The sequence below is a fragment of the Vulpes lagopus genome, chromosome 20 (assembly GCF_018345385.1).
Source record: "Vulpes lagopus strain Blue_001 chromosome 20, ASM1834538v1, whole genome shotgun sequence".
Classification (NCBI taxonomy): domain Eukaryota; kingdom Metazoa; phylum Chordata; class Mammalia; order Carnivora; family Canidae; genus Vulpes; species Vulpes lagopus.
The window spans coordinates 12,167,902-12,195,472 of record NC_054843.1 but is presented as its reverse complement, the minus strand read 5'-3'; the positions used below and the strand labels follow the sequence as shown (position 1 = coordinate 12,195,472).

The 27,571-nt window shown below is 46.7% G+C and overlaps 1 protein-coding gene across 1 annotated transcript; it reads left to right on the top strand.

The window, feature by feature from the left end:
* Window positions 1-2,850: 2,850 nt before the first annotated feature.
* LOC121479591 (melanocortin 2 receptor accessory protein) lies at window positions 2,851-27,114 on the top strand. The gene is made up of 3 exons (XM_041735304.1): window positions 2,851-3,141; window positions 24,164-24,263; window positions 26,545-27,114. The coding sequence occupies exons 1-3, from the start codon at window positions 3,036-3,038 to the stop codon at window positions 26,672-26,674; spliced, it is 336 nt and encodes a 111-aa protein (XP_041591238.1). The 5' UTR covers window positions 2,851-3,035; the 3' UTR covers window positions 26,675-27,114.
* Window positions 27,115-27,571: the final 457 nt, after the last annotated feature.

Here is a 27,571-nt window from a genome sequence, read left to right as displayed (position 1 = left end):
CCCTATTTTTATTTTTTTTAAGTAGGTTCCATGCACAGTGTGGAGTCTAAAGCGGGGCTTGAACTCATGCCCCTGAGATCAAGACTGGTCTGCAGCACAACAGAGACATGTGCTTTTCCTGTGTATACACGGAAAAGAACTGTAGCCATTCTTGCAATATGCCATACATATAGTACTTTGTGGGAGTGTAAATTGGCACTGATGCTTTTGAAGACGATTTAGTTGTATCTAGTAAAGCTATCTATCAATTCTATTGCTGATATATACTCAAGAGAAATTAGTGCTTATGTCTACCAAATACATGGAAAAAAGTGTTCAGGAGCACCTGGGAGGCTCAGTCATTTGGGCAGCTGCCTTTGGCTTAGGTCATGATCCTGGAGTCCTGAGATCAAGCCCTGCATCAGGCTCCCTGCTTCTCCTTCTCCCTCTGCCTTCTGCTCTGCCTGCTTACTTTCTCTCTGTCAAATCAATAGATAAAATCTTTAATATAAAAAGGAAAGAAAGAAGAAAGAAAGAAAGAAAGAAAGAAAGAAAGAAAGAAAATGTCCATAACCCATTTATTCATAATTACCAAACCCAGAAAATAATGCAAATGTTCATCAATAGAAAAATGGAGAAATGCATTATGGAACATTTATATAATGGAACACCATATGGAAAATAAAAGAACAAAGACTGGTACATGCAGCAATCTGGTGAATAAAGAACCAGACACAAAAGGATACATATTGTGTTGTATGATTAGATTAGATTAGATTAGATTAGATTAGATTAGATTAGTTGAGGTTTGAAACTGGGCAAAACTGATCTGTGATGATAGAAGCCGGAATAGTGGTTTCCTTGCTGTGTGTGTTGGGGGGGAGGAGGGTGGAGGTAGTTACCTGGCAGGAAGGAATGTGAGAGAACCTTGACACTCGAGTGTTCTCTATCTTGATGTGAGTGATCATTGTGTGTATGTGTGTGAGGGTGTGTGTATGTGATAGTCATCAAGCTATATCTGTAAAATTTAGACATTTAATTTATTGTCAATTATACCTACATTTAAAAATACTTTTAAAAAAGATTTTATTTATTTTTTTTTAATTTTTTTTTTATTATTTATTATTTATTATAGTCACAGAGAGAGAGAGAGAGAGAGAGAGGCAGAGACACAGGCAGAGGGAGAAGCAGGCTCCATGCACCGGGAGCCCGACGTGGGATTCGATCCGGGGTCTCCGGGATCGCGCCCTGGGCCAAAGGCAGGCACCAAACCGCTGCGCCACCCAGGGATCCCAAAAGATTTTATTTTTTAAAAGCCATCTCTACACCCAATGTGGGGCTTAAACTCACGACCCTGAGATCAAGAGTCATGTGTTCCTCCTACTGAGCCAGTCAGGCGCCCTTAAAAGAATTTTTTTAAGGGGTGATGGTGATGACAAATACATGTAATTGGAGTAAAGAGGAGAGGAGGGCACTGGGGCCTGGCAGGACTAGAAGTTGTTTTGGGCCAACGGGAACTTCATCTTGAAGGAGCCAAGAAGGAGGAGGGTTTGGGGATTGGTAGAGTGAGAGGCAAGCTCTCCAACCTGACTCGACTACTCTCACACTCTGCATCCACTCCACCTGCCAGTCTTGCACATCCTCTTGACCCCAATGTTCCAAATTTCTAAGTTGAGAATGAGGAAAGGAAAAATTATAGTGACAGGAACAGATAATACATTAAATTGCTTAAAAGTATCAAAACACGGGGACACCTGGGTGGCTCAGTGGTTGAGCATCTGCCTTCGGCTCAGGTCATGATCCCGGGGTTCTGGGATCGAGTCCTGTATCGGGCTCCCTGCAGGGAGCCTGCTTCTCCCTCTGCCTATGTCTGTTTGTCTCTCATGAGTAAATAAAATATTTTTAAATAAAAGGCTCAAAACACGTACAGCCCAAATTAAGGAAGAGCTAGTAGAACAATTGTTTCTGTTCAACCCATTCTTCAAAGTCAGACACATCAAACCTAGTCCCAGCAAAAGCTTTAGTATCATGCTGGGGACACAGGAAGTCCTCAGCAAATGCGGATGGGGACATGCACCCTATCAATGCCCAGCTTTACTCTGCAGTGTAGACGTGAGTTAACATTACTAGTTGGTATATTGGAGGGAAAGGCCCCACCCTTCTGGGAATTTTGACTTCCTTACTGATGACTCTCAGAGGCTAACTCCTAGGGCTCCTCTCACATTGAGTCCTGCTCATTCCAAATATTTGGAATATTTCTCTCGATTGCACCCAAGGTTCTTAAAAAAAAATGAATGGATAACTTAGAGTCATTCCCTACTGAAACCTCAAAGAAGCCTTGTCACACGTGTCATCAGCCAAAGGCTGGGTGAACTCTCAGCCCTATTGCCTAAGAGCCGGATCTGTGTGGGATTCCGGCCCAGGCAAACAGTCTTTTCACTAGGGACAAAATGCAGCTGATTGCTTCGTTCCTGGGGGGCTTAGATAAAAGCCAGGAGGTGTTCTCAGTTGGGCCAAGTGGGTACTCTTGGTTTAATTAACTGGCTATGTGTACATGAGAGAGGCTAAGTTCAGGGCTGACATCACTCAATTTCTGCGCTCAGATATTAAATCTAAGGCAGTGATTCGCTGGTTGCTCAATAGCCCCAAGAACCGCCTTCATGTAAGTCAAGGGCACTGCCAGCCTTTTGCTGTGGTTTTATTAAATTTTTAAATCATAAAGCAAGCAGCGAGTGTCCTTCCAGTCCTATTAGGCATCTTGTTTTTCAAGGGGTCCAGGTACCCTTTTTCAGGGCAACCCAGAGCTTTTGCTGGTAACCTCAGTCTCCTGCCTTGTAGCTCTGTTTATTTTGGACTTCTATCAAGGAGGGACAGGGTGGAAAGTTCTACGCGGGGGCTGAGATGTCAGGCACAGCCCCCTGGCCTTTCTCCCAGCCAAACAGCTCGGAGAAGTGGGCAGGCCTTGAGCTCGGAGACCCACAGACACACTTGGATGACTTTACAGAAATCCTGTTGGCCAAGCTCTCCCAGGACTCCGACCAGCTCCGGATGCAGACATGGCCAACGAGACCAACGCCTCCACCCTGTACGACAGCTACGAGTACTACCTGGACTACTTGGACCTCATTCCCGTGGATGAGAGGAAGCTGAAAGCCAACAAATGTGAGTTCTGAACCGGGGAGGCCAGCCAGGCAGAGGCTGGGGGTTGGCCCAAAAGACTTTCTCCACTCACCTCCAACAGAGGTCAAAGAGGAGCTCAAACATGACCCTCTACTTGGAGATAGAAGACAACAACCCAGTGGTATCTGGTATTAGGCTTGAATTAGGCTTGAATCTAACCCCCTAAGACCCTCAGCCACTTTGGGGAGCAGAAATGCCTTTAAGGCCGATTTCTTTGATTGCATTTGATTTGTCTGGGGTTCCAATAAGCACGGTGAATTTCTTCGAATGGTCGATTTTGCATTCTCTCTTGCTCTGTGCAGATTCGGGAGAGGTCATCGTGTCCACCCCTAAGATAAATGACTTACTAATTTCTGTTAAAATACCAGCCTATTTAATTTTTTTTGTATTTTTTTGTTGGAGTTCGATTTGCCTACCTATAGTATAACACCCAATGCCCATCCCGTCAAATGCCCCCCTCAGTCACCCAGTCACCCCATCCCCCTGCCCACCTCCCCTTCCACTACCCCTTGTTCTTTTCCCAGAGTTAAGTGTCTCTCATGTTTTGTCACCCTGATTTTTCCCACTCATTTTCTCTCCTTTCTTCTATAATCCCTTTCACTATTTTTTATATTCCCCATATGAGTGAAACCATATAATGTTTGTCCTCTGATTGACTTACTTCACTCAGCATAATACCCTCCAATTCCGTCCACGATGAAGCAAATGGTGGGTATTCTTCGTTTCTAATGGCTGAGCAATATTCCATTGTATCCATAGACCACAGCTTCTTTATCCATTCATCTGTCAGTGGACACCGAGGCTCCTTCCACAGTTTGGCTATTGTGGACATTGCTGCTATAAACATCGGGGTGCAGGTGTTCCGCCGTTTCACTGCATCGTTATCTTTGGGGTAAATCCCCCGCAGTGCAATTGCCGGGTCGTAGGGTAGCTCTATTTTTAATTCTTTGAGGAGCCTCCACACCGTTTTCCAGAGTGGCTGCACCAGTTCACATTCCCACCAACAGTGCAAGAGGGTTCCCCTTTCTCCACATCCTCTCCAACATTTGTGGTTTCCTGCCTTGTTAATTTTCCCCATTCCCATTGGTGTGAGGTGGGATCTCATTGTGGTTTTGATTTGTATTTCCCTGATGGCCAGTGATGCGGAGCATTTTCTCATGTGCTTGTTGGCCATGTGTAGGTCTTCTTTTTTTTTTTAATTTTTTTATTTATGATAGTCACAGAGAGACAGAGAGAGAGAGAGAGGCAGAGACACAGGCAGAGAGAGAGAAGCAGGCTCCATGCACCGGGAGCCCGACGTGGGATTCGATCCCGGGTCTCCAGGATCACGCCCTGGGCCAAAGGCAGGCGCCAAACCGCTGCGCCACCCAGGGATCCCTGTGTAGGTCTTCTTTTGTGAAATTTGCTGTTCATATCTTTTGCCCATTTCATGATTGGATTGTTGGTTTCTTTGCTGTTGAGTTTAATAAGTTCTTTATAGATCTTGGATACTAGCCCTTTATCAGATAGGTCATTTGCAAATATCTTCTCCCATTCTGTAGGTTGTCTTTTAGTTTTGTTGACTGTTTCCTTTGCTGTATTGAAGCTTTTAATCTTGATGAAGTCCTAGTTCATTTTTGCTTTTGTTTTTCTTGTCTTCATAGATGTATCTTGTAAGAAGTTGCTTTGGCCAAGTTAAAAAAGGGTGTTGCCTGTGTTCTCCTCTAGGATTTTGATGGATTCTTGTCTCACATTTAGGTCTTTCATCCATTTTGTGTCTGGTGTAAGAGAATGGTCTAGTTCATTCTTCTGCACGTGGTTGTCCAATTTTCCTACCACCATTTATTGAAGAGACTGTCCTTTTTCCAGTGGATATTCTTTCCTGCTTTGTCAAATATTAGTTGACCATAGAGTTGAGGGCCCATTTCTAGGTTCTCTATTCTGTTCCATTGATCTATGTGCCTGTTTTTGTGCCAGTACCACACTGTCTTGATGACCACAGCTTTATAGTACAGCTTGAAATCCAGCATTGTGATGCCGCCGGCTTTGGTTTTCTTTTTCAGAGAAAGAGAACTCTGGCTCTTCCACCCCTGGCTATTCAGGGTCTTTTCTGATTCCACACAAATCTTAAGATGATTTGTTCCAACTCCCTGAAGAAAGTCCATGGTATTTTGATAAGGATTGCATTAAATGTGTAAATTGTCCTGGGTAGCACTGACATTTTCACAATATTAATTCTTCCCATCCATAAGCATGGAATGTTTTTCCATCTCTTTGTGTCTTCCTCAATTTCTTTTAGACGTGTTCTGTAGTTTTTAGGGTATAGATCCTTTACGTCTTTGGTTAGGTTTATTCCTAGGTATCTTATGCTTTTGGGTGCAATTATAAATGGGATTGACTCCTTAATTTCTTTTTCTTCAGTCTCATTGTTAGTGTATAGAAATGCCACTGATTTCTGGGCATTGGTTTTGTATCCTGCCTCACTGCCAAATTGCTCTATGAGTTCTAGCAATCTTGGGGTGGAATCTTTTGGGTTTTCTAAGTACAGTATCATGTCATCTGTGAAGAGGGAGAGTTTGACTTCTTCTTTGCCAATTTGAATGCTTTTTATTTCTTTTTTTAAAGATTTTATTTATTTATTCATGAGACACACACACATACACACAGAGAGAGAGCGAGAGAGAGAGAGAGGTAGAGAGACACAGGCAGAGGGAGAAGCAGGCTCCATGCAGGGAGCCAGATGTGGGACTCGATCCCAGGTCTCCAGGATCACACCCTGGACTGAAGGCAGTGCTAAACCGCTGAGCCACCCAGGCTGCCCGCCTTTATTTCTTTTTGTTGCCTGATTGCTGAGGCTATGACTTCCAGTACTATGTTGAATAGCAGTGGTGAGAGTGGACATCCCTGTCGTGTTCCTTATCTTAGGGGAAAGGCTCCCAGTGTTTCCCCATTGAGAATGATATTTGCTGTGAGCTTTTCATAGATGGCTTTTAAGATGCTGAGGAATGTTCCCTCTATCCCTACACTCTGAAGAGTTTTAATCAGGAATGGATGCTGCATTTTGTCAAATGCTTTCTCTGCATCTATAGATAGGATCATATGGTTCTTGTCTTTTCTCTTGTTGATGTGATCTATCATGTTGATTGTTTTACGAGTGTTGAACCAACCTTGCATCCCAGGGATAAATCCCACTTGATCATGGTGAATAATCTTCTTAATGTACTGCTGGATCCTATTGGCTAGTATCTGGTTGAGAATTTTTGCATCTGTGTTCATCACGGATATTGGTCAGTAATTCTCCTTTTTGGTGGGGTCTTTGTCTGGTTTTGGAATTAAGGCGATTCCAGCCTTGTAAAATGAGTTTGGAAGTATCCCATCCCTTTCTATCTTTCGGAACAGCTTTAGAAGAATAGGTATTGTTTCTTCTTTAAACGTTTCATAGAATTCCCCTGGGAAGCCATCAGTCCCTGAACTTTTTTTGTCTTGGGAGGTGTTTGATGACTGCTTCAATTTCCTCCCTGGTTATTGGCCTGTTCAGGTTTTCTATTTCTTCCCGTTCCAGTTTTGGTAATTTGTGGTTTTCCAGAAATGCATCCATTTCTTCTAGATTGCCTAAATTATTGGCATATAGATGCTCATAATACGTTTTTAAAATCGTTTGTATTCCTTGGTATTGGTTGTGATCTCTCCTTTTTCACTCGTGATTTTATTAATTTTAGTTTTTTCTCTTTTGTTTTTAATAAGGCTGGCCAATGGTTTATCTATCTTATTAATTCTTTCAAAGAACCAACTCCTGGTTGTGTTGATCTGTTCTACAGTTCTTCTGGCCTATATTTCATTGAGGTTGCTTGAATCTTTATTAACTCTCTTCTCCTGCTTGGTGTAGTTTTATTTGCTGTTCTTTCTCCAGTTCCTTTAGGTGCAAGGTTATCTTGTGTATTTAGGTTTTTTCCAATTTTTTGAGGGATGCTTGTATTGCGATGTATTTCCCTCTTAGGACAGCTTTTGCTGTATCCCAAAGATTTTGAATGGTTGTATCTTCATTAGTTTCCATGAATCTTTTTAATTCTTCTCTAATTTCCTAGTTGACCCTTTCATGTTTTAGCAGGATGTTCTTTAACCTCCATGTGTTTGAGTTTCTTCCAAATTTCTTCTTGCGATTGAGTTCAAGTTTCAAAGCATTATGATCTGGAAATATGCAGGGGACAATCCCAATCTTTTGGTATCAGTTGAGACCCGATTTGTGACCCAGTATGTGGTCTATTCTGGAGAAAGTTCCATGTGCACTTGAGAAGAACATGTATTCAGTTGTGTTCAGATGTAAAGTACGTATCTGTGAAATCCATCTGGTCCAGTGTATCATTTAAAGCTCTTGTTTCTTTGGAGATGTTGTGCTTAGAATATCTGTCATTTGCAGAAAGCGCCGTGTTGAAGTCTCCCAGTATTAGTGTATTATTATTTAAGTATGTCTTTACTTTGGTTATTAATTGATTGATATACTTGGCAGCTCCCACATTAGGGGCATAAATATTCATGATTGTTAGGTCCTCCTGTTCGATAGCTCCTTTAAGTATGATATACTGTCCCTCTTCATCTCTTACTACAGTCTTTGGGATAAACTTTAATTTATCTGATATGAGGATTGCTACCCCAGCTTTCTTTTGAGGATCATTTGAATGGTAAATCGTTCTCCAACCTTTCATTTTCAGGCTGCAGGTGTCCTTAGGTCTAAAATGAGTCTCTTGTAGACAGCAAATATATGGGTCTTGCTTTTTTATCCATTCTTTTAAGTTTTATACCTTTATTTTACTTTTTTTAAAAATTACCTTTAATCAGTGATTAGTTCTCATCCACATTAACAGTCTGTAGATTTTTTAAAGTGATGACAGGTACGTAGGTAACCAGTGTGTAGAGCTTGTTTGGTGAATCTTCATCCTCGTTACATTTTCTGGACTACCACACATGGATACAGTATGGAATATTCCTTATTCCTTTGGCCCAGAGCTTTGTTGAGCCTGTTGTCAATGCACACCTCTGGAGTTCCCATCTCCTTCTTGGAAAATTTCTGGATTTCTTTGAGTGCCCGAGGGGCACACTTCTTGAAACCCACTCCATGGATATGTTTGTGAATGTTGATGGTATATTCTCTGGTCACTACCTCATTGATTGCAGAATGGCCCTTCTTCTTGCCACCCTTCTTTGCCAGGCCCTAGTTGGAAAAGAAGGGCGTGAGGTATTGTGGGAGAGGGAAAGCGGCATCCTACCAGCCTATTTTAATCTTCCTGGTCCCAGGAAGGACCAGCAGAACAAACCAACATCTTGGTTTCTCTGAGTCTTTCATCTCTCTCTCTGAGTCTTTCTCTCTCTGGTTAAGTTGGTGCTCTGTGAACAATCTTCTCTGATTATACCAGCTCCTCCATCAGGATGACAAGTTAGCTGAGGAAATGAGTATGAAAAACAAAACAGAAGAAAAACAAAGTCCCCAGTACAGGGGATGCATCCTCTGCCAGCCCCACGTCTCCTTGGGGATTTCATGCCCTCCAATCACAAAATCTGTCAAAAAGTAATTGTAGTCATGAAAAGAAAAAGGATGCTTTTTATAGGAAAAGCAAGAGAACCTGTTTACACACCAGCTCAAAACTGAAATCTAGGGACACCTGGATGGTTTAGTGGTTGAGTGTCTGCCTTCAGCTCAGGTCATGATCCTGGGGTCCTGGGATTGAATTCCGTATTGGGCTTCCTGCGGGGAGCCTGCTTCTCCCTCTGCCTGTGTCTCTGCCTCTCTCAGTGTGTCCCTCATGAATAAATAAATAAAATCTTAAAAAGGAAAAAATGAGAAATCTGAAATCTATTTGGATGTTATTGCTAATAAAAGGCTGATCCCTGGCAGAGCCTTGGAGGAAGTCATCTAGAATGTCTTGTGAAAAAGTGTTCCTATTTCCAGTTTCCCTTACAACCTCCAGAAGCCTAGGTACCCATCCATGTTTGCTGAGGGCTTACTGTGTCCCCAGCATAACCCTGAAGCTTTTGGGGGGAATGATAGATTTGGTGTGTGTTTTCCAATGCAAGGTATATACTCATGAAATTAAAATGCAGATTTTGGCACATACAGCTCACAATAAGGAGGACATACAGTGATAGGGAGAAAGTGGCAGGGCTGAAATAAAAGCCCACTCATATGTATCAACAGAAGTTCAGAACTTCAGGATACATTTTCATCTGGAAAAAAATATAGATTTGGTTTTTTCCTTTTTTTCCCATTGTTTTGTTTTCAAAATGTAGATTTGTATTCAGGAAAATCTTTTTTTTTTTTGTAAAGATTTTGTTTATTTATTCATGAGGCCAAATATTTATTTGATTTTATTTATGTATTTGACAAATGAGGTTAAATAAGAAACTCCTCCTCAAACTCCCAAATGCAATATAGACCATCTCCATGAGGAAACGGTTTCAGGGGAAGCCCAGTTGCTGGATTTCCCCTGCCACCCTAGATGTTAGGAGTCTTTGACACCCACAAAGAGAGGTACTCCTTCTGGCTTTCTTTATTCCTGTTCTATCTCAGTCTTTATGTGTTATCTGAATTTAATTTCCATTTTTTTCTAAAAAAGAAGTTTGGGGCCAGACAAAAATGCTCTCCCAGGATGTTTATGTCCTGGATGGGTCGTTGCCTAGCTTGTTCTAGGCGATCAGCTGGGAGGCAGTGGCACACAGATGGAAGGAGCCTTCCAAGCAACAGAACACCAAGGACAAAGGCTCTGAGGCAGGGGAATGAATGCCCACTGTATCCCAGGGATGAAAAGAGAGTGCAGTGACTAGTTCCTTGCATTTTGGAAACTACCTTGGAAACATCTTTTATCCCCCTTGAAATGGAAACCACTTCATAATTTCATAAGTCAGTGCAATCCCTCAACCAACAAGAAAAATGATCAGTAGAAATATGAACAAATGATACAAAAAGACAGTCACAGAAAAAGAAACTCAAATAGCCAATGAATAGGAGAAAATGCTCAACTCCACAAGTACTCAGGGAAGTGCACTGGGGAAGGACACGGAGATACCATTTCACACTCATTCGATCGGCAGATACTAGAACATTGATATTCAGAGTGTCCAGGTAGGAAGCAGAGAAATTAGTATTGCCTTATGCTGCTGAAGGAAAGCATCCAAGGAAGATGCCATGAAAGCTTATGTCAACAAAGTAGAAGATCTAAAGAAAAAATATGGAATATAACGGCTGGATTTGGCTGCCAGCAGTGCATTTCGTCTAAACTAATCTAATGCCTTGTTTTTCTAATACTGTGGATGACATGAAATCATGCAAATAGCCCGTTAACCTAGGTCCTGAAGACCATGCAGGACATGGCTCCAACAGAGTAGGGGTTGCCATGGTTACTGACCTGCACTGAGTAGTTTTTATCCAGAAATCAATTAAAGTTGCATTTGTTACTTTAAAAAAAAATGAATAAAAACCCAATGAAAATTGGGTTCACCATTTTGGAGATGGAATTGCCAAGGACCAGAAAAGTCAAAGATAGGGGCATCTGGGTGATTCAGTGGTTGAGTATTTGCCTTCAGCTAAGGTCGTGATCCCAGGGTCCCAGGATTGAGTCCCACATTGGGCTCCCTGCATGGAACCTGCTTCTCCCTCTGCCTATGTCTCTGCCTCTCTCTCTGTGTGTCTCTCATGAATAAAAGACTTAAATCTTAAAAAGAAAAGAAAAGTTGAAGATGCTCACAAGGCATAAACCAGGCATAAACCAGGTATCCCTGTCCCAGGCGCCCCGAGGGAACACTTGTATGCAGCCACAAGGATACATGTATTTCCGTGTTCACTGCAGCACTGTTTGTGATAGTCAGAAATTGGAAATGACATCGTATCCATCAACAGGGGGAGGGATAAATAAGTTATGATCACATTACTATCACCGGCAATATAGAAGTGGTTATAATGCATGAGCCAGATTTGCATGTGCCAATATGAGCAGATTGCTTAAGTATCATGAAGGTAAAAAGCCATGGGCAAAATGATACATCCTACAGAATTAACTTATGTTAATTATTAATGATCCTATTGATTATAATGACATCTCCTTAAATTAAAATGACTTTGTTATAATTAATCGTGTAATTAATTTATATTAGTTTGTAAACACAAAACACACATGTTCTTTGCTATGGGGGTGCATACTCCTAGGAAGACGTAATTGCATTACATCAATTTTAGGATTGTGGTTTCCCCTGAAGGGGAAGGGCAGTGGCCTGGGGGGGAGGGGGGTTCCAACCTTATCTGTAATCATTTAATATCCTTTTTTATTTTTTAAAAGATTTTATTTATTTATTCATGAGAGACACAGAGTGAGAAGTAGAGACACAGGCAGAGAGAGAAGCAGGTTCCATGCAGGGAGCCCAACGTGGGACTCGATCCTGGGTCTCCAGGATCACACCCTAGGCTAAAGGCAGCACTAAACCACTGAGCCATCCAGGGATCCCTAATATCCTTTTTTTAAAAAAGGATCTAAAGCAAGTATTTGGTGCATAAATACTCTGTATTTTTCTATATATTTGGAGCACTTTATACTTCAAATTTAAAACACATATGTATTTATTTTAGAGATACAGCACATGTGTGAGTTGAGAGAGGGGCAGAGGGAGAGGAGAGAGAGAGAGAGAACCTCAAGCAGACTCCCCCCTCCCCTCCCCAGCACAGAACCCAACAAGGGGCTCAATCCCAGGACCCTGAGATCATGACCTGAGCCAAAGCCAAGAGTCAGCCACTTAACCGACTGAACCACCCAGGCGCCCCTAAAAAATATATTTTTAAAGGTTAACATGCTTTTAGTAAAAGATTCAGACAGTAAATTACTTCACTCTACTGTTCAGAAAAAAAATCAGTGTTAGCATTTTGATGCCTGGCTCACCAGGGTTTCTCTGTGTCTTACACCCCTATGTACACGGGCACACACCGCTGTGCACGTATACACAAATGGACTCCTACTCTTCACGCTGTCTGTAATAACTCCTGAGGGGAAACCGAGAACTCCCTTGAGTTACCTCCCTCCTCTTTGGCCCCGTCTGTGACTGCGTCAGGCAGGGCCCAGCTGGTGGCAAAGTGGCCATTCTCTCTAGTGGATGGACGAGCTCAGCTTGAGGGTGGGGGTGAGGATCCTGAGCCTGCTGGAGGTTGATGACAATAACTCCATGCTCTGGACAGTCTGGCAGGATTGTAAACAGTTACTTCATTTTGACAAGGACCTTTTTTTTTTTCTAATTGTGAGAAATGTATATATTTTGTTACATCAGCCTGAACTAAGACAGCACCTCACATAAGTGGAATCATACGGTATTTGTCCTCTTGTGACTAACTTATTTCACTTAGTCTTCAATGCGACAAGGATTTGATTTTCATTCGTCTCAACAAGGCCCACTTCCGCACCATTCCAGAAACACACCAGACCTGTCTTACCTTCTTGCTTTTTGCTCATGATTCATTCAACAATCAAAATTTTGTAACTATCCATGATAGGCCAGGCAGCTAGAAGGAGGCACCAATGCAAAAAGGCTAAATCCCTGCCCCTGACTTTTCTCAAGAATGATTTTATTACCATTATTACCTATTTTATGATGGCGTGTTTCCAAGTGGGTTACAGACATCAGGACATCCCTCCACCAAACTTAGGAAAATAGTATCAAGTAAGAACACGCCACTATATCTAAACATTTCAATAATGATGTCTCGGTGTCATCTAATATTCAGTCTATATCAGACTTTCCTCATTTCCCTAAAAGATGCTTACGAGCCACTTTGTCTGCTCTGTGTTGATGTGCTACATCGGGTGACATCCCTGCAGCTGGCTTTTGTCTAGAACGGGCCCTTTTTGCAGGAGACACGGACTCAAGGAAGAGAGAGAGAGAGAGAGAGAGCGGGCCACTCTTTTTGTCCTCAACTGTCCAGCCAGATGGCAGATGTGGATCATGAATAAGCTGCTCGGCAATCAAGGGTGTTGTGCTGGACATTTGCAGAAGTTGCCAGCAGAGCACAGAGAGGGAAGTCGTAAGGAAGGCTCCACGGGAAAGGTGGGCTAGGCTGAGTCAGCTGACCCACAGGGTCTGTGGCAGGCCCACAGAGGACCGGCTCTCGGTGGGGAGAACAGTCACCCGGTGCTTCCAGGAAGCATGACAAGGAGGGTGTTTTGGGGAAGAGTGACACGGGGCGGGGGGTGGGCAGACCCTTCCAGATCAGCCACAGAAGATTCACAGAAGCTGCGGGGAGTCATTTAAAGTTATAAGTGGAGAAGAGACAAGGTCCAATTTGCTTGCTAAAAATATCCCCCTGGCGAATATAGGAATTTGAGGTTTCGGTGGGTGGTGGGTGACACTTAGGCAGGAAACAGCCACACACTGGGCCTGGAAGCATAAAGTGCAAAAGATCTCTACCCTCAGGAGTCGGCAGTCTAGGAAGGGGTGTTATGGTGTTGCAGCCACGGGGAATGAAAGTGGTGGGGGGTATCCTGGGGCCCCGAGAAGCCAAGGGACTTCCTCAAGGTCACCCAGCAAAATATTTGCAGAGCTGGGACTTCAGTTCTAGGCTCCGATCCCTTAGGACTGTTCCCAGGACACTTGACATGATTAGTGGGCAGCCTCTCTCTCACCAGATGGTAGGAAGCAGGAGAGCAGGGGCCCGTCCGGGTCTTGACCGCTCTATCCCCAGCCCCTGACTGCGCCTGGCACGCGTCGGGCACAGGCTCTGCAGAATGAAGAAATAAGCTAAAGCGAAGGAAGCAGCTCTTGTGCGCGCTAATTTTCATGATGGATATCTGTCGTCAGTTATCAGTGTGTTGCCCTCTAAATACGCTCTGTGATCAACGATGGAATTCCTTGAAAGTGAGCCGGGAGTTAAGGGGCCCTGGTTGGGGGGTGCCTCCTGTGGCAGGAGGGCTGGGGGTTGGCGGTGGGGGTGTGAGGACATGTGGTGTAATCAGCCCCAGTCACTGGCCCAGACACAGTCCCTTCCCGTGGCAATAACCTCCCTGCAGCCATCTCGACCTGGAAACCGAGGCCTCTGGGCAATCCGTGGCCGGTGGGGGCAGGAGTCCCAAGGCTGACAGGGGGACTCCACTACCCGTTGTGGGTCATTTGTACCCCACCGGAACTCTGGAGGGCTGTCTGTGGTTTGTCCAGCAGCTCCAGACCAGCTCAGGCCTGGCTGATCCAGCCAACATCTCCCCCATCCAGTGGCCAAACCACCTCTCCATTGAAGTCTGAACCTCTCCCAACTGTGTCCTTCCTTGGTGTTATGCGCTGGGCTGTGGCCCCCACCCAATTCCTATGGTGAAGTGTTCACCTCCCACTCTTAAGAGTGTGACAATATTTGGAGAAGGAGTGGGGGTATCTTCAAAGAGGTGATGAAGTTCTATTGTCTAAGGGTGAGTCCTAATCCAATATGACCAGCGTCCTTATAAGATGAAATCAGGGCCCAGACACCCACACAGGGAAGGCCACGTGAGGACACGGGGAGAAGACGGCCATCCACCAGCTGAGGAGAGAAGCCTCAGGAAGAGTCAACCCTGTGGACACTTTGGTCTTGGACTTCAGAATTGTGAGAAAATCCATTTCTGTTCCTTGAGCCGCCATCTTAGTCTGTTCAGGCTGATATAACAAAACGCTGTAGGCTGGGTGGCTTCTAAACAACAAAACAGGTACTTCTCACAGTTCTGCAGGCCGGGGAGTCCCACGTGAAGGCCCCAGCAATGGTTGTGTTTGACTGAGGGACCTTTTTCCCTGGCCCCCCGCTGGCGTCCTCTGGCTGAGTCCTCTCAGGATGGAGGGGGTGAGGCAATCTCTCTGGAACCTCTTGTAGAAAGGCACTAATCTCACTCATGGGGGCTCCACCCTTATGACATAAGCACCCCCAGAGCCCCCACTGCCAGTGGGCATGAGGACCTGACATAAGAATTTAAGGGAATGGGGGCGGCTGGGTGGCTCAGTTGGTTAGGCCGCCGGCTCAGGTCGCCATCCCAGGGTCCTGGGCTCAAGCCCCACATTGGGCTTTGTGCTCTGGGAGGGGGAGCCTGCTCCCTCTGCTGCTCCCCCTGCTTGTCCTCTTCCTCTCTGTCAAATAAATAAATAAAATCTTTAAAAAAAAAATTAAGGGAATGCAATGTTCTGGCCTTAATACAACCTGAGCAAAGGAACACACCTGGGGCCCCTCCCTCAGCCCCAGGGGCACCTTGGAGACTTACTTATATCTTATAGATACTCTTTTATCCCAGTTAATAATGTTTTATATCAGACTTCCCATTTGTCCTTCTGTGGGGTTTCTACCCCCTGCTGGGGCCTAAGCTGCCTCCGTGTCCCCTCCAGTCTTCATCTGCATAATTGCAGGGAACTGCTGCATTGAAAGCAGGCTCCTGGAGCGCAGTCAGGAAGCTGCTTTAATTTTTTTCTGGGCCGCAAACCTACTTAGTGGTGCCGGCTCTTCCCCTGCCCCTGGGGACAATCTGGAGCAGACCTCATGCTCACTCTTAAATTAAAAAAAAAAAAAAAAAAAAATCTACCAATCAGTCTAGTTAGCAAAGCGAATGTCTAATCCTATAAAATAAATTTCAAAAGAGTTTAAAAACGAGCCACCTTCAAACTTCATTCAAAGTGAGAACTTCCTGGGGCTCCTGCGTGGCTCAGTGGTTGAGCGTCTGCCTTCAGTTCAGGGTGTGATCCCGGGGTCCTGGGATCGAGTCCCACATCCGGCTCCTTGCAGGGAGCCTGCTTCCCCCTCTGCCTGTGTCTCTGCCTCTCTCTCTGTGTCTCTCATGAGTAAAGAAATAAAATCTTAAAAGAGAGAGAGAGAGAGAGAGAGAAAACCCAAAGGAGAACTTCCTCTTTCCCTGGCTCAGGGCAGGGGTGCCTCTTCCTTTTTTGCTCTGCTGGCAACTTTCTCCTGGCCACCTGCCCCATCCTGGTTTGTGACACATCTTCGCTGGGGCACAAGGGATGGAATGAAGTGAAGGGCAGAAAGGACAGCGGGGTTTGGCAGTGAGGCAGCTCAGATTTTTTTTTTTTTTTTAAGATTTTATTTATTCATGAGAGACACACAGAGAGAGGCAGAGACACAGGCAGAGGAGGAAGAAGGCTCCCTGCAGGGAGCCCCACCGGGACTTGATCCAGGGTCTCTAGGATCAGGCCCTGGGCTGAAGGCAGCACCAAACCCCTGAGCCACCGGGGCTGCCCCAGCAGCTGAAGACCCCAGCACTGTGAGCCCGCGGTGTCCCCCCAAGGGGCCTGCTCTGCTACCCTGTTCCTGTCAGCTTTGCTTCCCTTCCTCACATCAGCACGGTGCAGGGGGGTGGGGTGGTCCTCTGCATGTTCCCTGGGACGACAGTCACCAGCTCTGGTGACCGGTGTGGGGAAGGTGACTTTCCTCCGCAGCTGTTATTACTTCTTGGTTAAACTCTTGCACTGGCCTCTTCTTGGCTCCCCTGCCCCCCAGTCACGCTGGGGACTGGCCCTGGTCTGGGGGGTGTGGTGTCCCCTGCCTGGAGCAGCAAGTCAGCCTGGCTCCTCCTCTCCTGGCGGGAGCTTTGTGAGATCCCCCACCAGGGGCCATGCTCTCTCTTGCTGGCCTTGTGACCATTTGATCCTCAGGATTCTGTGCTCTGAGGCCAACCTCTACCTGGACTGTTTGGCTAGAGGCCCACCTCCCCTCCAGGCCGTGCTCAAGCATGCGTCCCTTTAGGCCAGCTCCAGGCCGGCTCTGAGCCCACACCCTCCAGGGACACAGCTCTGTCCCTTGTCATCTCAGCAGAAGGGTGGTTCCTTCTACTCTCCTGATTGCTGAATCTTTCACTTCCCAGATTTTCTCAAGCACACATCACATTCCAGTCCACCATGTCCCATTAAGTGCAAAGGACACCTGCAGAGTGCCCTGGAGTGGCACTACTGCTCCTACAGGGTGCGGGGCCATGGGGGAACTCTCTGCTGTCTCTAAAGAAAATCCCTTTGAGGTAAGGATCCCAAAACTAGATTTTAAGCAGCCAACACCTATGCTAGTCTATTCGGGCTGCTGTAACAAAATATTATAGACTGGGAGCTTTGACAACGGCCATTCATTTCTCACAGTTCTAGAGGCTGGAAGTCCAAGATCAAGGTGGCAGCAGATTTGCTGTCTGGTGAGGACTTGCTTCCTGGCTTGTAGACAGCTAGTTTCTTACTGTGGGCTCACATGGCCTTTCTTCCATGCCTGTGAATGGAGAGAGCCTGGGGGGAGATGCAGCAGAGAGGTTGGGGGGGTGGGATGGGGGAGAGGGAGAAAGTCTTCCTTTCCTTCTAAGGACACTAATCTCATCATGGGGCCCCACCCTCATGATCCCTTCTAAACCTAATGACCTCTCACAGGCCCCACTTCCAAATACCATCAGTCTGGAGATTAGGGCTTCCACACTGGGAGGTGGGGGGGCATAGTCAATCCACAGCCCCGCCTTTCTACAGAGCCCACTATGACCACACTGTCTCCCCTAAATATTGCAAACAAGAGCTGGCTGCCTATGCTGTTTTGTACTTTGCTCTTATCGACTCAACAATGTTTTGTATCCTAGTGGGGTTAAATATTCTTTCACAAAGATTTTGCAAACAACTGCATGGTGTCCTAGAAATTTGTATTTTTGAACACAGAGAATGATTGTCGGATTTTGCCAGTACCAGCAGTGGACTTGGGGAGAAGAACAACTTCTGTTGTGTGTCAAGTAAAGATGATCTGGCCTACTTTTGTCCGCAGTATTTGAACCCAAAGAAGTTTACTAAATAATCAACAACAGCAAACCGCCCCAACATGCAGAAACAGAAATCTCCATCATCCACACTCTGGGCTACTGTTATCACTGTGTCATTTTTGTTTTCTGTAATGATCAGCCAAAGGCAGTGTCAGGCGGTCTCAGGGAAGCTCTGTTGTTACTTGGCTTTGAAGGTCGGTAAGGTAAGCATGAGGCCAGGTGAGGATGGACAGAGGTCACATGCAGAAAAGCAGGGGAGCTTCATTGCTGACAAATGTACCTCTCTCTCCTCACCAGTTCCTCTGAATTGGATCTCCGACTCGGTCAAACAGATCAGAGAGCTTCACCTCTCAGTTCTGTGCAGAGGTACATACCAAAGGCAGAGTGATGCTGGGCATGGAGCCATGAGCCAGGGATGCTTTACGGTGAGACAAAGTCAAAGCTTCTGGAAGGTCACCTGGGGCGGCTGGTTGAAACGTGGAAGACCAGGCTGGGTTTGACTTTCTGTGCCAAGTAGAGAAGGAAACAAAACAGAAGGAAAGATATCCAGATTCATGCATTAATCTAACAGGCAGGAAGGATTTTAAGATTTTTGTGTTCATGCCCATACACTGGAATTTATTCCATCATGATGGGCAGATCATTGGAAACATCTATCATCTATCTATCTATCTATCTATCTATCTATCTATCTATCTATCATCTATTTTTTTTCCCCATGGAGCATTCAGCGCTGACTTGAAGGCTCTGGGCTGCTCTTTCCCAGGGTGGGCTTGAAATCGGGTGTGATTTTGTTACAGGGACTTCACAAGGATTTTTATCCTTGTGATTTTCAGATGTTTTCAGGGAAAGGTTAAGAATATCCTCAATACTGTCAAAAAGGGGGAAATGCAACTCTGTTTCTTGAGGATTTGCCTGAGCTAATTATATGTTTGCTTTTCTATCTGTCTCCTTTTCAGAGGCAAAGCTTAGGGGAAGACAGTCCCAGATACCAATGTCACCCCAGCAATATATATTATTCTAATGCGATGAATCTCCAGATACTGCTCTGATGCTCCCTTGGAGGGAGCAGCAAGATGGCTTGATTTCCCTTGGGTAGTGCCTGGCTTTCATGCTGTATTATTTACTTCTCAGGTCAAGAGGTCTTCTTCCTTTAATTATGGCTTAGGAAAAATTTGTCAGAGCCTACATCGACTTCCCCTGATGTACTACTGGTTCTGGCAGATTCAATAATAAGGTGGTCTGTACATCGGCTGCTCTCATGGAAACAGGTCACTAACTCATCTCTTCTGAACACAAGGCAGAGAACTCATGATACATAATTCTTTTCTTGCGTCGGAGCAATTAATTTCATGTTACGACTTTAACGGAGACTTCTGACTCTTCAGCAAATGGTCAACCCTGTGGGTAGGACATAAGTAGTGAAAGTGATTTTTAAACAAGATTTGAGCCTGTTTACCTCAGAATGACTTTCCCTTGGAGGTAGCCCCAACTAGAGGAGCTACACATGAATGATTCCATTATTGTTCAAAAACTTATTGGGACTCTTCTTTTGGAACTGACTTTGGTAGTGACAGCATATTCTATGGGACATCTGCAGTGCTAAACTACGTACATCTCTCCAGGGTGGATTTGCTTTTGGGAAATAGTTAAGAATCACCCATAAACCAATCAGGTGAATGGGAGGGATGATGGAGCTGATTGGTACCACCTGGGGGTTGAAAATAAGATGTGATTTTACAAAGTAGCAAAACTGGTGTGTGTGTGTGTGTGTGTGTGTGTGTGTATGTCCTTGATGGTAATTCCAAAAGAATAATTGAAAAGTACTTTGAGGGACCCCTGGGTGGCTCAGAGGTTGAGCATCCGCCTTTGGTCCAGGGTGTGATCCTGGGATCCTGGGATCAAGTCCTGCAGGGAGCCTGCTTCTTCCTCTGCTCGTGTCTCTGCCTCTCTCCGTGTGTCTGTCGTGAATAAATAAATAAAATATTAAAAAAAAAATAAAAGTACTTATGAATCTTTGGCAAATGTTTGTAAATGTTTAATCAAGATACGTATTTCAGGAAAATTTATATGACTATGATAGAGGATGATTACTGTGAAAGTCAGCATCCATTTGGGTTTGTAAGTCTTGGTGTGCTCATTGAAAAAGTCAGCTTGGGGATCCCTGGGTGGCGCAGCGGTTTGGCGCCTGCCTTTGGCCCAGGGCACGATCCTGGAGACCCGGGATCGAATCCCACATCAGGCTCCCGGTGAATGGAGCCTGCTTCTCCCTCTGCCTGTGTCTCTGCCTCTCTCTCTTTCTCTCTGTATGACTATCATAAAAAAAAAAAAAAAAATTAAAAAAAAAGAAAAAGTCAGCTTGTTTACTGATTCAATGAAGAAGACTGGTTATGAGTAAGAGGACCAGACGAAACAGAAGTAGGTTTCTCTCTCAACGTAAAAGTCTGCAGGACCAGGCGCTGGGTCTGTTCCATGGAAGCCTCAGAAGCCAGCTTCCTTCCAGCTCCTTGCTCTGCCTGCCCTGGACCTGTCCCTCAGGTCCGAGCCTCCCGCCAGCAAAGTAGAGTAGGGACCCATGAAGGGATCCATAGTTACTAGAAATCTAGCAGTCAAAAAAAAAAAAAGAAGAAGAAGAAGAAATCTAGCAGTCTCTGTAGGACATGTAGGACATCCAGGAACAGCCCCCCTCACATCTCATTGGTCAGAACCTTGTCACATGACCATATCCAGCCAAAAGGAGCCTGGGAAATGTAGTCTTTATCTCAGGCCTCAAGAGGCAGGGCCTCTGTTACTGTGAAAGCACTTGTGAGCAAACATTAGGATGGAGAGCCACCTGTCTACACCACAATCACCTTTGCTCATATACTATATTACGGCGGAGCCTGAAGGACACAGTGACATCGCCTGCCACAATACCCTCTTAACAGAAATAATAATTTTAGTTCTTTTTATCATTTCACAACCATTAACTAGGAATGGTGCCATGTGCATTCTGTATGCATATCATTTTATTTAATCCACCCAGCAGTCTATATAATACACACCATCACCCCCATTTAACAGGGTTAGAGATGTAAAAATCCCAGATTGCCCAAGATCCCGTGCCTAGAAAATGGCCAAGACAGAGTTTGAATCCAAAGCCACCCACTTGCAGAACCTAGGTTCTTCCCCCCAGTGTTGTTCCCCAAGAAGGGAAAAAAAATCTTGGAGTTAGTCTCCTACCAGGATGCTGGGACCCAAATGCTAATTAGCAGCATTTGGAGGAATGCTAAAACAGGTTTAGCAGTTAACAAAATTTAACAAAACTGGGGTGCCTGCCGTTCGAGTAGGGAGTATATGGGTCAGATTACTGACCCATAGCTCCGAGGTAGGATGAGAAATCCCCCATGTGATGCCGCACCATGCCTTCTTGTCAATGGATTGTGGATGCCTAATCTTCTCATTCTGCCAGGGGGGGAGGGGAAGAGAAGTGAGGGGGAGGGGTGAAGTGGAGGAGGAGGAGAAGGGGGGGAAGAGGCGGGAAGGGAGGAAGTTTTCTGTGACTGGGCCAGTTTCCTTGTCAAGCCAGCCTGGTGCTCCCCATTGCAAAAACAAGCTCAGGGATGTTTAAACATTTCCATCACCAGGGCAGCTCTTCCCCTGGAACAGAATGTTCTCTCCAAGCACTTAGACTGAATCTTCAGTGGGAAGAGGAAAAAGACCCGTATTTTTTTGGCCATCTTTTTCAATAGAGCATAAGGAAAGAGAATTTAGTACAGGAAATGGCTACTGATAGCCTTTCTGGTCTGAGAAAAAACTCAACTCACGCTTCTCTGAAGACATCATGTTCTGTGCAAGGTGTCGCGTCATTTCCTGCCCAGTTAGGTGGGGATAGTGACGGAGGGCCAGGTGGACCAGTGTGAGCCCAGGGGAAGGGGAGGGGCTGTCTCAGCTCGGAAACTTTTGACTCTGTTTTCTTAGAGGCCCGGACAGAACTTAACTAGGTGCTGAAGACCTCAAAGCCTGTATTATTATGAAGGAGAGAGAGCAGTGGTGTCTGCCTAAATCTAAAACACCCTTACAGAGGAAACCCAAAACTTCTGAAAGCATTTATCCCGTCACACTTTGGGGGTTGTAAAATCAATTGTGACCAGAGCAGGTGTTCCAGCATCGTGCGTGGTGAGCAGAGAATGCTAAGAACTTCAGAGGCTACGGGATCCCTGGGTGGCGCAGCAGTTTGGCGCCTGCCTTTGGCCCAGGGTGTGATCCTGGAGACCCGGGATTGAATCCCATGTCGGGCTCCAGGGGCATGGAGCCTGCTTCTCCCCCTGCCTGTGTCTCTGCCTCTCTCTCTCTCTGTGACTATCATAAATAAATAAAAATTAAAAAAAAAAAAAAAAAAAAAAAAGAACTTCAGAGGCTCCTTTCAAAAGTCCTTCAGTTTAGGACAGACAGTAACGACCCCATTCCCTGTTTCCTGGGAGCCCACAGGCCCCCCTTAAACTGGTCAGTGCTCTGGGGCGCCACCATCTGTTTTGAGAGAGGGTGTGGGGAAGCCAGCCTGGGGGCTTTTGTTGTCCTTGTCTCTCCGGAGCAGGAAGGCCAAGTGGCTGACGCATTGTTACAAGGTGGCGGTGGGAGGGTGGGGGTGGGGGTGGGGTGGGGTGGTGGTGGTGGTGGTGGTGGTGGGCTCTGATTCCTTTGGCAAGAACTGCATCTATTTATTATCTCTTCCTTGTAACTGGTTCTGATGCTGTTAAGGCCTAAGATCAACTTTTAACAGGATTTCACTTTCTCTGGCTTGGGTCACGGAGAGTAGAGGCGACACTCTTTACTCCAGTACCATTATTTACCCCTAGGGCCTTCACTTCCGGCCCTATGTGAAGGACACATTGATCTCTAACACTCCACCCATCCATCCATCCACCTACCCATCCATCCATCCATCCATCCATCCATCCATCCATCCATCCACCACCCATCCACGCACTCATTCATTCATTCATTCATTCATTCATTCATTCATTCAGTTTGTTCCTTTCCTCATTTGTGTACCCATTCATAAACAGAACACAACACAGGCAGGGCTGGCTTACCCCCAAAGTACTGTGGGGGTTCAGGGGAGGATGCTGGGGGAGGACCGACCAGGAGAGAGGTGTCGGCCATTTCTGCTGCACTCGTTTGGCCCCCTCTGAATCCTTCACAGCCCCTGGCCTGAGTGGGTGCTTAATAAATTCCTGTGGGGTGATCACCCTTCAGTAGCCTCCTTTGCTCACACATGTAGGTGCCATAGCAGGTCCAGTTGGGGGCATCTGGGCCTGGGGGCATGAGCGTGTCTGGGCTAAGATACTTGCACATGCCAATTATGAGCCCGGTGCCCTGTGCCTGCCCCTAGAGGAACCACTGAGAAACATTATCGTATTGCAACAGTACCTAGTGACTTGTAGAACATTCCTGATCTGGAGCCCAGGAGAACAGCACCTCCTGGCCTGCCAGGCTCTGCCTAGGGCCCCAAAGAGGCCAACGGTGTTTCCTAGTTTCCCTGCCCCTCCAGCCTCTGGCCCCAAATACAGGCACATTGCTATTGCTGCCTGCCCAGGTCTTCTTCCCTCCTGATCCTACTCGCCAACTCCCCCCAGCCCTCCCTCCCACCCGCACCCGCCCCTGCCCCCTGCTGTTCGGATGCCCCTGACAGAAAGGGGCCAGTGAGGCCTGGGTTAAAAATTCTGCCTTGCCCGCCTCGGGAGCATTGCAGTACCCTAGTCTAGCTCATCTCCTCCTAATCTCTTGCTCCCGGGGGCTCTGAGGCTGCCCCCAGTGGAGCAGTCGCCAAAGGCCCCTGCAGCCCTCACGGTGAAGGGGAGGTTGGCTGTCACACGAGCTGAGCTGCCCTGCTCATAGCCCTTTCTTTGCTCTCTGAAGAGGAAGGGGAATGAGGGAAGCAGCACCACCAGCAAACCCATGGGGTGCCACCCAATTCAGCAATCTCCCTAACTCACCCTGCCCTAGTTCTGGAAGAAGTCACTTCCTTGCTGCCCTGTTCCTTCCCAAGATTGTTGTTAATGGAAAGTCTTCCCAATGGTCACTGCTGAAAGGCTGGAAGAGAGAACACCTCTGCTCAGGGCCCTACACCCCAGTGCTCGGGGGGCCCTCAGTTCCCCTGGTCCAGTGCTTGGGGGGCCCTCAGCTCCCCTGGCCCCAGTGCTTGGGGGGGGACCCTCATTTCCCCCGGCTGTGGGCTTCTGTGGCCATCACGCTGAGATGCACCAACCCTCCTCCTGCAGATCTGATTGTCATCGCCTTCTGGGTGAGCCTGGCACTTTTCGTCATGCTTCTCTTCCTCATCCTGCTCTACATGTCCTGGTCAGGCTCCTCACAGGTGAGGTGAGTAAGGAGGGTGCCGATGCAGGTAAGTCACCGGGCTAAACAGTGAGTGACCGCAGGTCCACGCCATGGACTATTATTCAGTTGCAAAAAGGTACGAATCACCGATTCATTCACTCCGACGCGGATGCACTTCAAAGACACTGTGCTCAGTGAAAGAAGCTAGACACAAAAGGCTCCATATTGCAGGATTCCATTGATCTGAAACACCTAGAATGAGTAAAATCCTAGAGACGGAAAGCAGATTAGGGCTTGCTCATGGGGCCAGGGCTGCTTTTTAGGATGACAAGAATATCTTAAAGCAGAGTGTGTTGATGGTTGCACCATTTTGTGAATATACTGAAGATCTTTGAATTTTTACATTTTAAGAGGGTGAACTTTGCTGTATATAAACTCTATCTCAATGAAGCGGTTAAAGAAAATAAAGCCAAAGTGACCCCAGGTGCCATTAGGTCTTGTCAAATGACTCACTAGGAAAAGAGGACCCAAACTTAGGCATCTATGGCCACCATCTGTTATTGAATCCCTACTGTGTGCCTCAGCAGCACAACCGGAGGTAAAATCTTGGAGCTCCAAGCAGTAATTAGCTAATAATTAACTTATCTCATTGTAGGTTAATTCTCCTGTGCTAGACAATTGGCCCACCACATCCAATTTCCCCTTCTAGCTTAATCTGCACCCACCCCCCCAACAGCTACTGCTGTCCTTAATGATGGTTCTAGCTAGGGACCTTGTAGTGCCTTTCCCTCTGCCTCAGCTGAGGGGATCAGGGGTGGGCAACTGACCCAACAGAGCCTGCCCAGGGCTGGTCAAAGCCCCTCGAATCATGGCCTGGCAGGAGAGCTGGGGCCAGGGAACACTGAGTGGTCTGGGGGGAAGACTGGGGCTGGCCACCATCATGGACCAAGCTATCTTGGGGAGTGGAAACCATGAGCCAGCACAGGAAGCTGGCAGCAGAGAGATGAGCAAAGCTGGTCTGGGAGAGGAGGGGATGAGGAATGCAAAGCCCCTGAGAGAAAAGAGGGGAGCCTTGCTACCTGGTGGGGTCCCATGGCCAGTTCAGGGGGGACCTGCCCATCTGTGAATGTCCAGGTCTACCTCAGGGGGCCCTGTCTCCCTGCCTCCACCCCTCCCTGCCCACAGTGGCTCACCAAGTCACTTCTGGTTCATCTTGGTTACCAGGGGAGGCCGGGGCCGGCTCCTGAGCAATAAGAAATCTATTCTTTTCTTCTTGTCTTAAGAACTCACGTTGAATTTAAGCAGATTGATACCCCAAGAAGTACCTGGGGTGGGGCGGCAGGGGGGGCGGTGGAATGAATGCACTCTTCTAAGGGGGCTTGTCGCCAGCCCTGTGCTAGGGACAGTTTGCAAGAATGGTCGCCTATCCTCCCAGTGGAAAGATCCCCAGTCCGGAGGGCACACAGGCCGCCGTGGGTGAGGAGTCCTGCAGGTCTTTAGGGCTACAATTTTATGGGGCAAATGGATGATGCTGTTCACCTTGGCACCAAAGAAAGCACTCTCCAGGCACTTTGAAACAGCCAAGTGGGTCTTCAGTAAGCCTTGGGAAAGACAGGCTGAGTTGCTCCTTGAGGAGTTGCTCTTTCTATGCTTAAAAAAATAAATACATAAATTGTGCTAGCGTCGTCTGAAAGGAGGGCTCTGCTCCATCAGGCCCCCTTCCTGACCGTCTTCACTCATGTGGGAATTATAACTAGTTGAAACTAGTTCTCTGGCATAGACTAGTTCTCTACCAATGTTATCACCTCAGGTTGCCCTGATGATAGCTAGGAGGTGATTACGGTCCCATTTCATTGATGAAACTGAAGGCAGGTGAGATGTGGTGAGCTGGCTCACGCTGGGCAGCTGTGCCCACTGCCCCCAGCACCCCACGTTCAGGAGAGGCATCCAGAGTATGGATTTCTAGCTAAGATACAAGTTGGCTGGAGGCAGAGATATCTGAGCTATATATTCAAACATGGACGGATGGAAGGTCAACCTGCCTGCTCCCCATCGTAACTGGACAAGAGGGAGAAGTGACCTCAGAGGGAATGACCTAGGGTCAAGGTCACCATCAAGCACTACCTGTTAATTTCTCCACAGTGGTGACCTTTGTGAGCTGGGCTGACCCTCTCCCAGGGTCTGGTTCCCTAGAGGAGGTGCTTCAGCCCTGTGCTGCCTTCTTTACGGGCTTTGGGCAGGCAGGACAGTGCCACAGGAAAGCATCCAGTAAGTTCTCTCCCCAGCTTTGATTCCTGTCTCCTCCCACCTGCTCTGTCCACAGGAACAACGCCCAGCACCACCCAATATGCCCCTGGAGTCACAGCCTCCACCTCCCGCTCTGCATCCGGAGACACCCCACAGGATCCATGGAGCTCGGGCGAGGAACCAGGGAGCGGAGTATCCAGCCCTGAGCAGTGGTTGTGGCCAGGAGCCCCTCCGACTTGCCCCACTCTGCCCTGCAAGACCCACCCTCCTCTCCTCCAGGACTGACCTTCGATGGGGACCCCCACAGCATCAGCTGACATCCAGAACAAGTGGGGCGAGCCTCCGCCTGGAGACAGAACCTCTCAATCATAGAATTGACATCAGCAAATCGGTGAACTCAAACCAACCAGGACACCGAAGTGCCTTCGCAAAGCCTGCTTGCATGTAGCAGGAAGGGCAACTAGGCCAGATGTACTCTCCAAGGGAACACAAATATGCATTATCCGGGGCCTGCAGGACCCATCCTAGCACAGGGAAGTAGCCCTAGATATTGCTGATTTTTAGTGCCTTTTACCTGCATACTTACTCTTTGTGTTCACTTTGGGAAGGGTCGAAAATAAAACATACACGAATTAACTCTAAAAAATATTTGCTTGCTTATCTTTACTGGGACATTTTTTAGCTTCAACTCCTACTGCTGTAATATAGTCTTTCTAAAATATTTATTTGGGCAGGAGGAAGAGCACATGCATGTGTGTGTGCATGTGTGCGTGCCAGGGGAAGGGCAGAGAGAGGGAGACAGGCAGATGCCCTGCTGAGCAGGGAGCCCAACATGGGGCTCCAACCCAGGATCCTGAGATCATGACTGGAGCTGAAACCAACAGTCTGATGCTTAACCAACTGAGCCACCCAGGAGCCCCATCTTGCTGTAATATTTGTCAACCCTTGAGTTCTAGGTGGATCTGAACAGTCTTTAGGACACCCAGGGAGGGCTGTGAAGTTCCTACCCATCCCCCACTGACAGCAGTACAGGCCCTGCCAGGCTAGTTGACCGTGGTCAAGGGACCCAAGTTACACTCCCAACCTCCTCAAAGCCTCTAAAA

Excerpts from the sequence above, each read along its gene's own strand:
- LOC121479591 (XM_041735304.1), top strand. The coding sequence starts at position 3,036 with ATGGCCAACGAGACCAACGCCTCCACCCTGTACGACAGCTACGAGTAC. Across the intron at positions 3,142-24,163 it reads GAAGCTGAAAGCCAACAAAT|ATCTGATTGTCATCGCCTTC; the intron begins GTGAGTTCTGAA and ends CTCCTCCTGCAG. Across the intron at positions 24,264-26,544 it reads TCAGGCTCCTCACAGGTGAG|GAACAACGCCCAGCACCACC; the intron begins GTGAGTAAGGAG and ends CTCTGTCCACAG.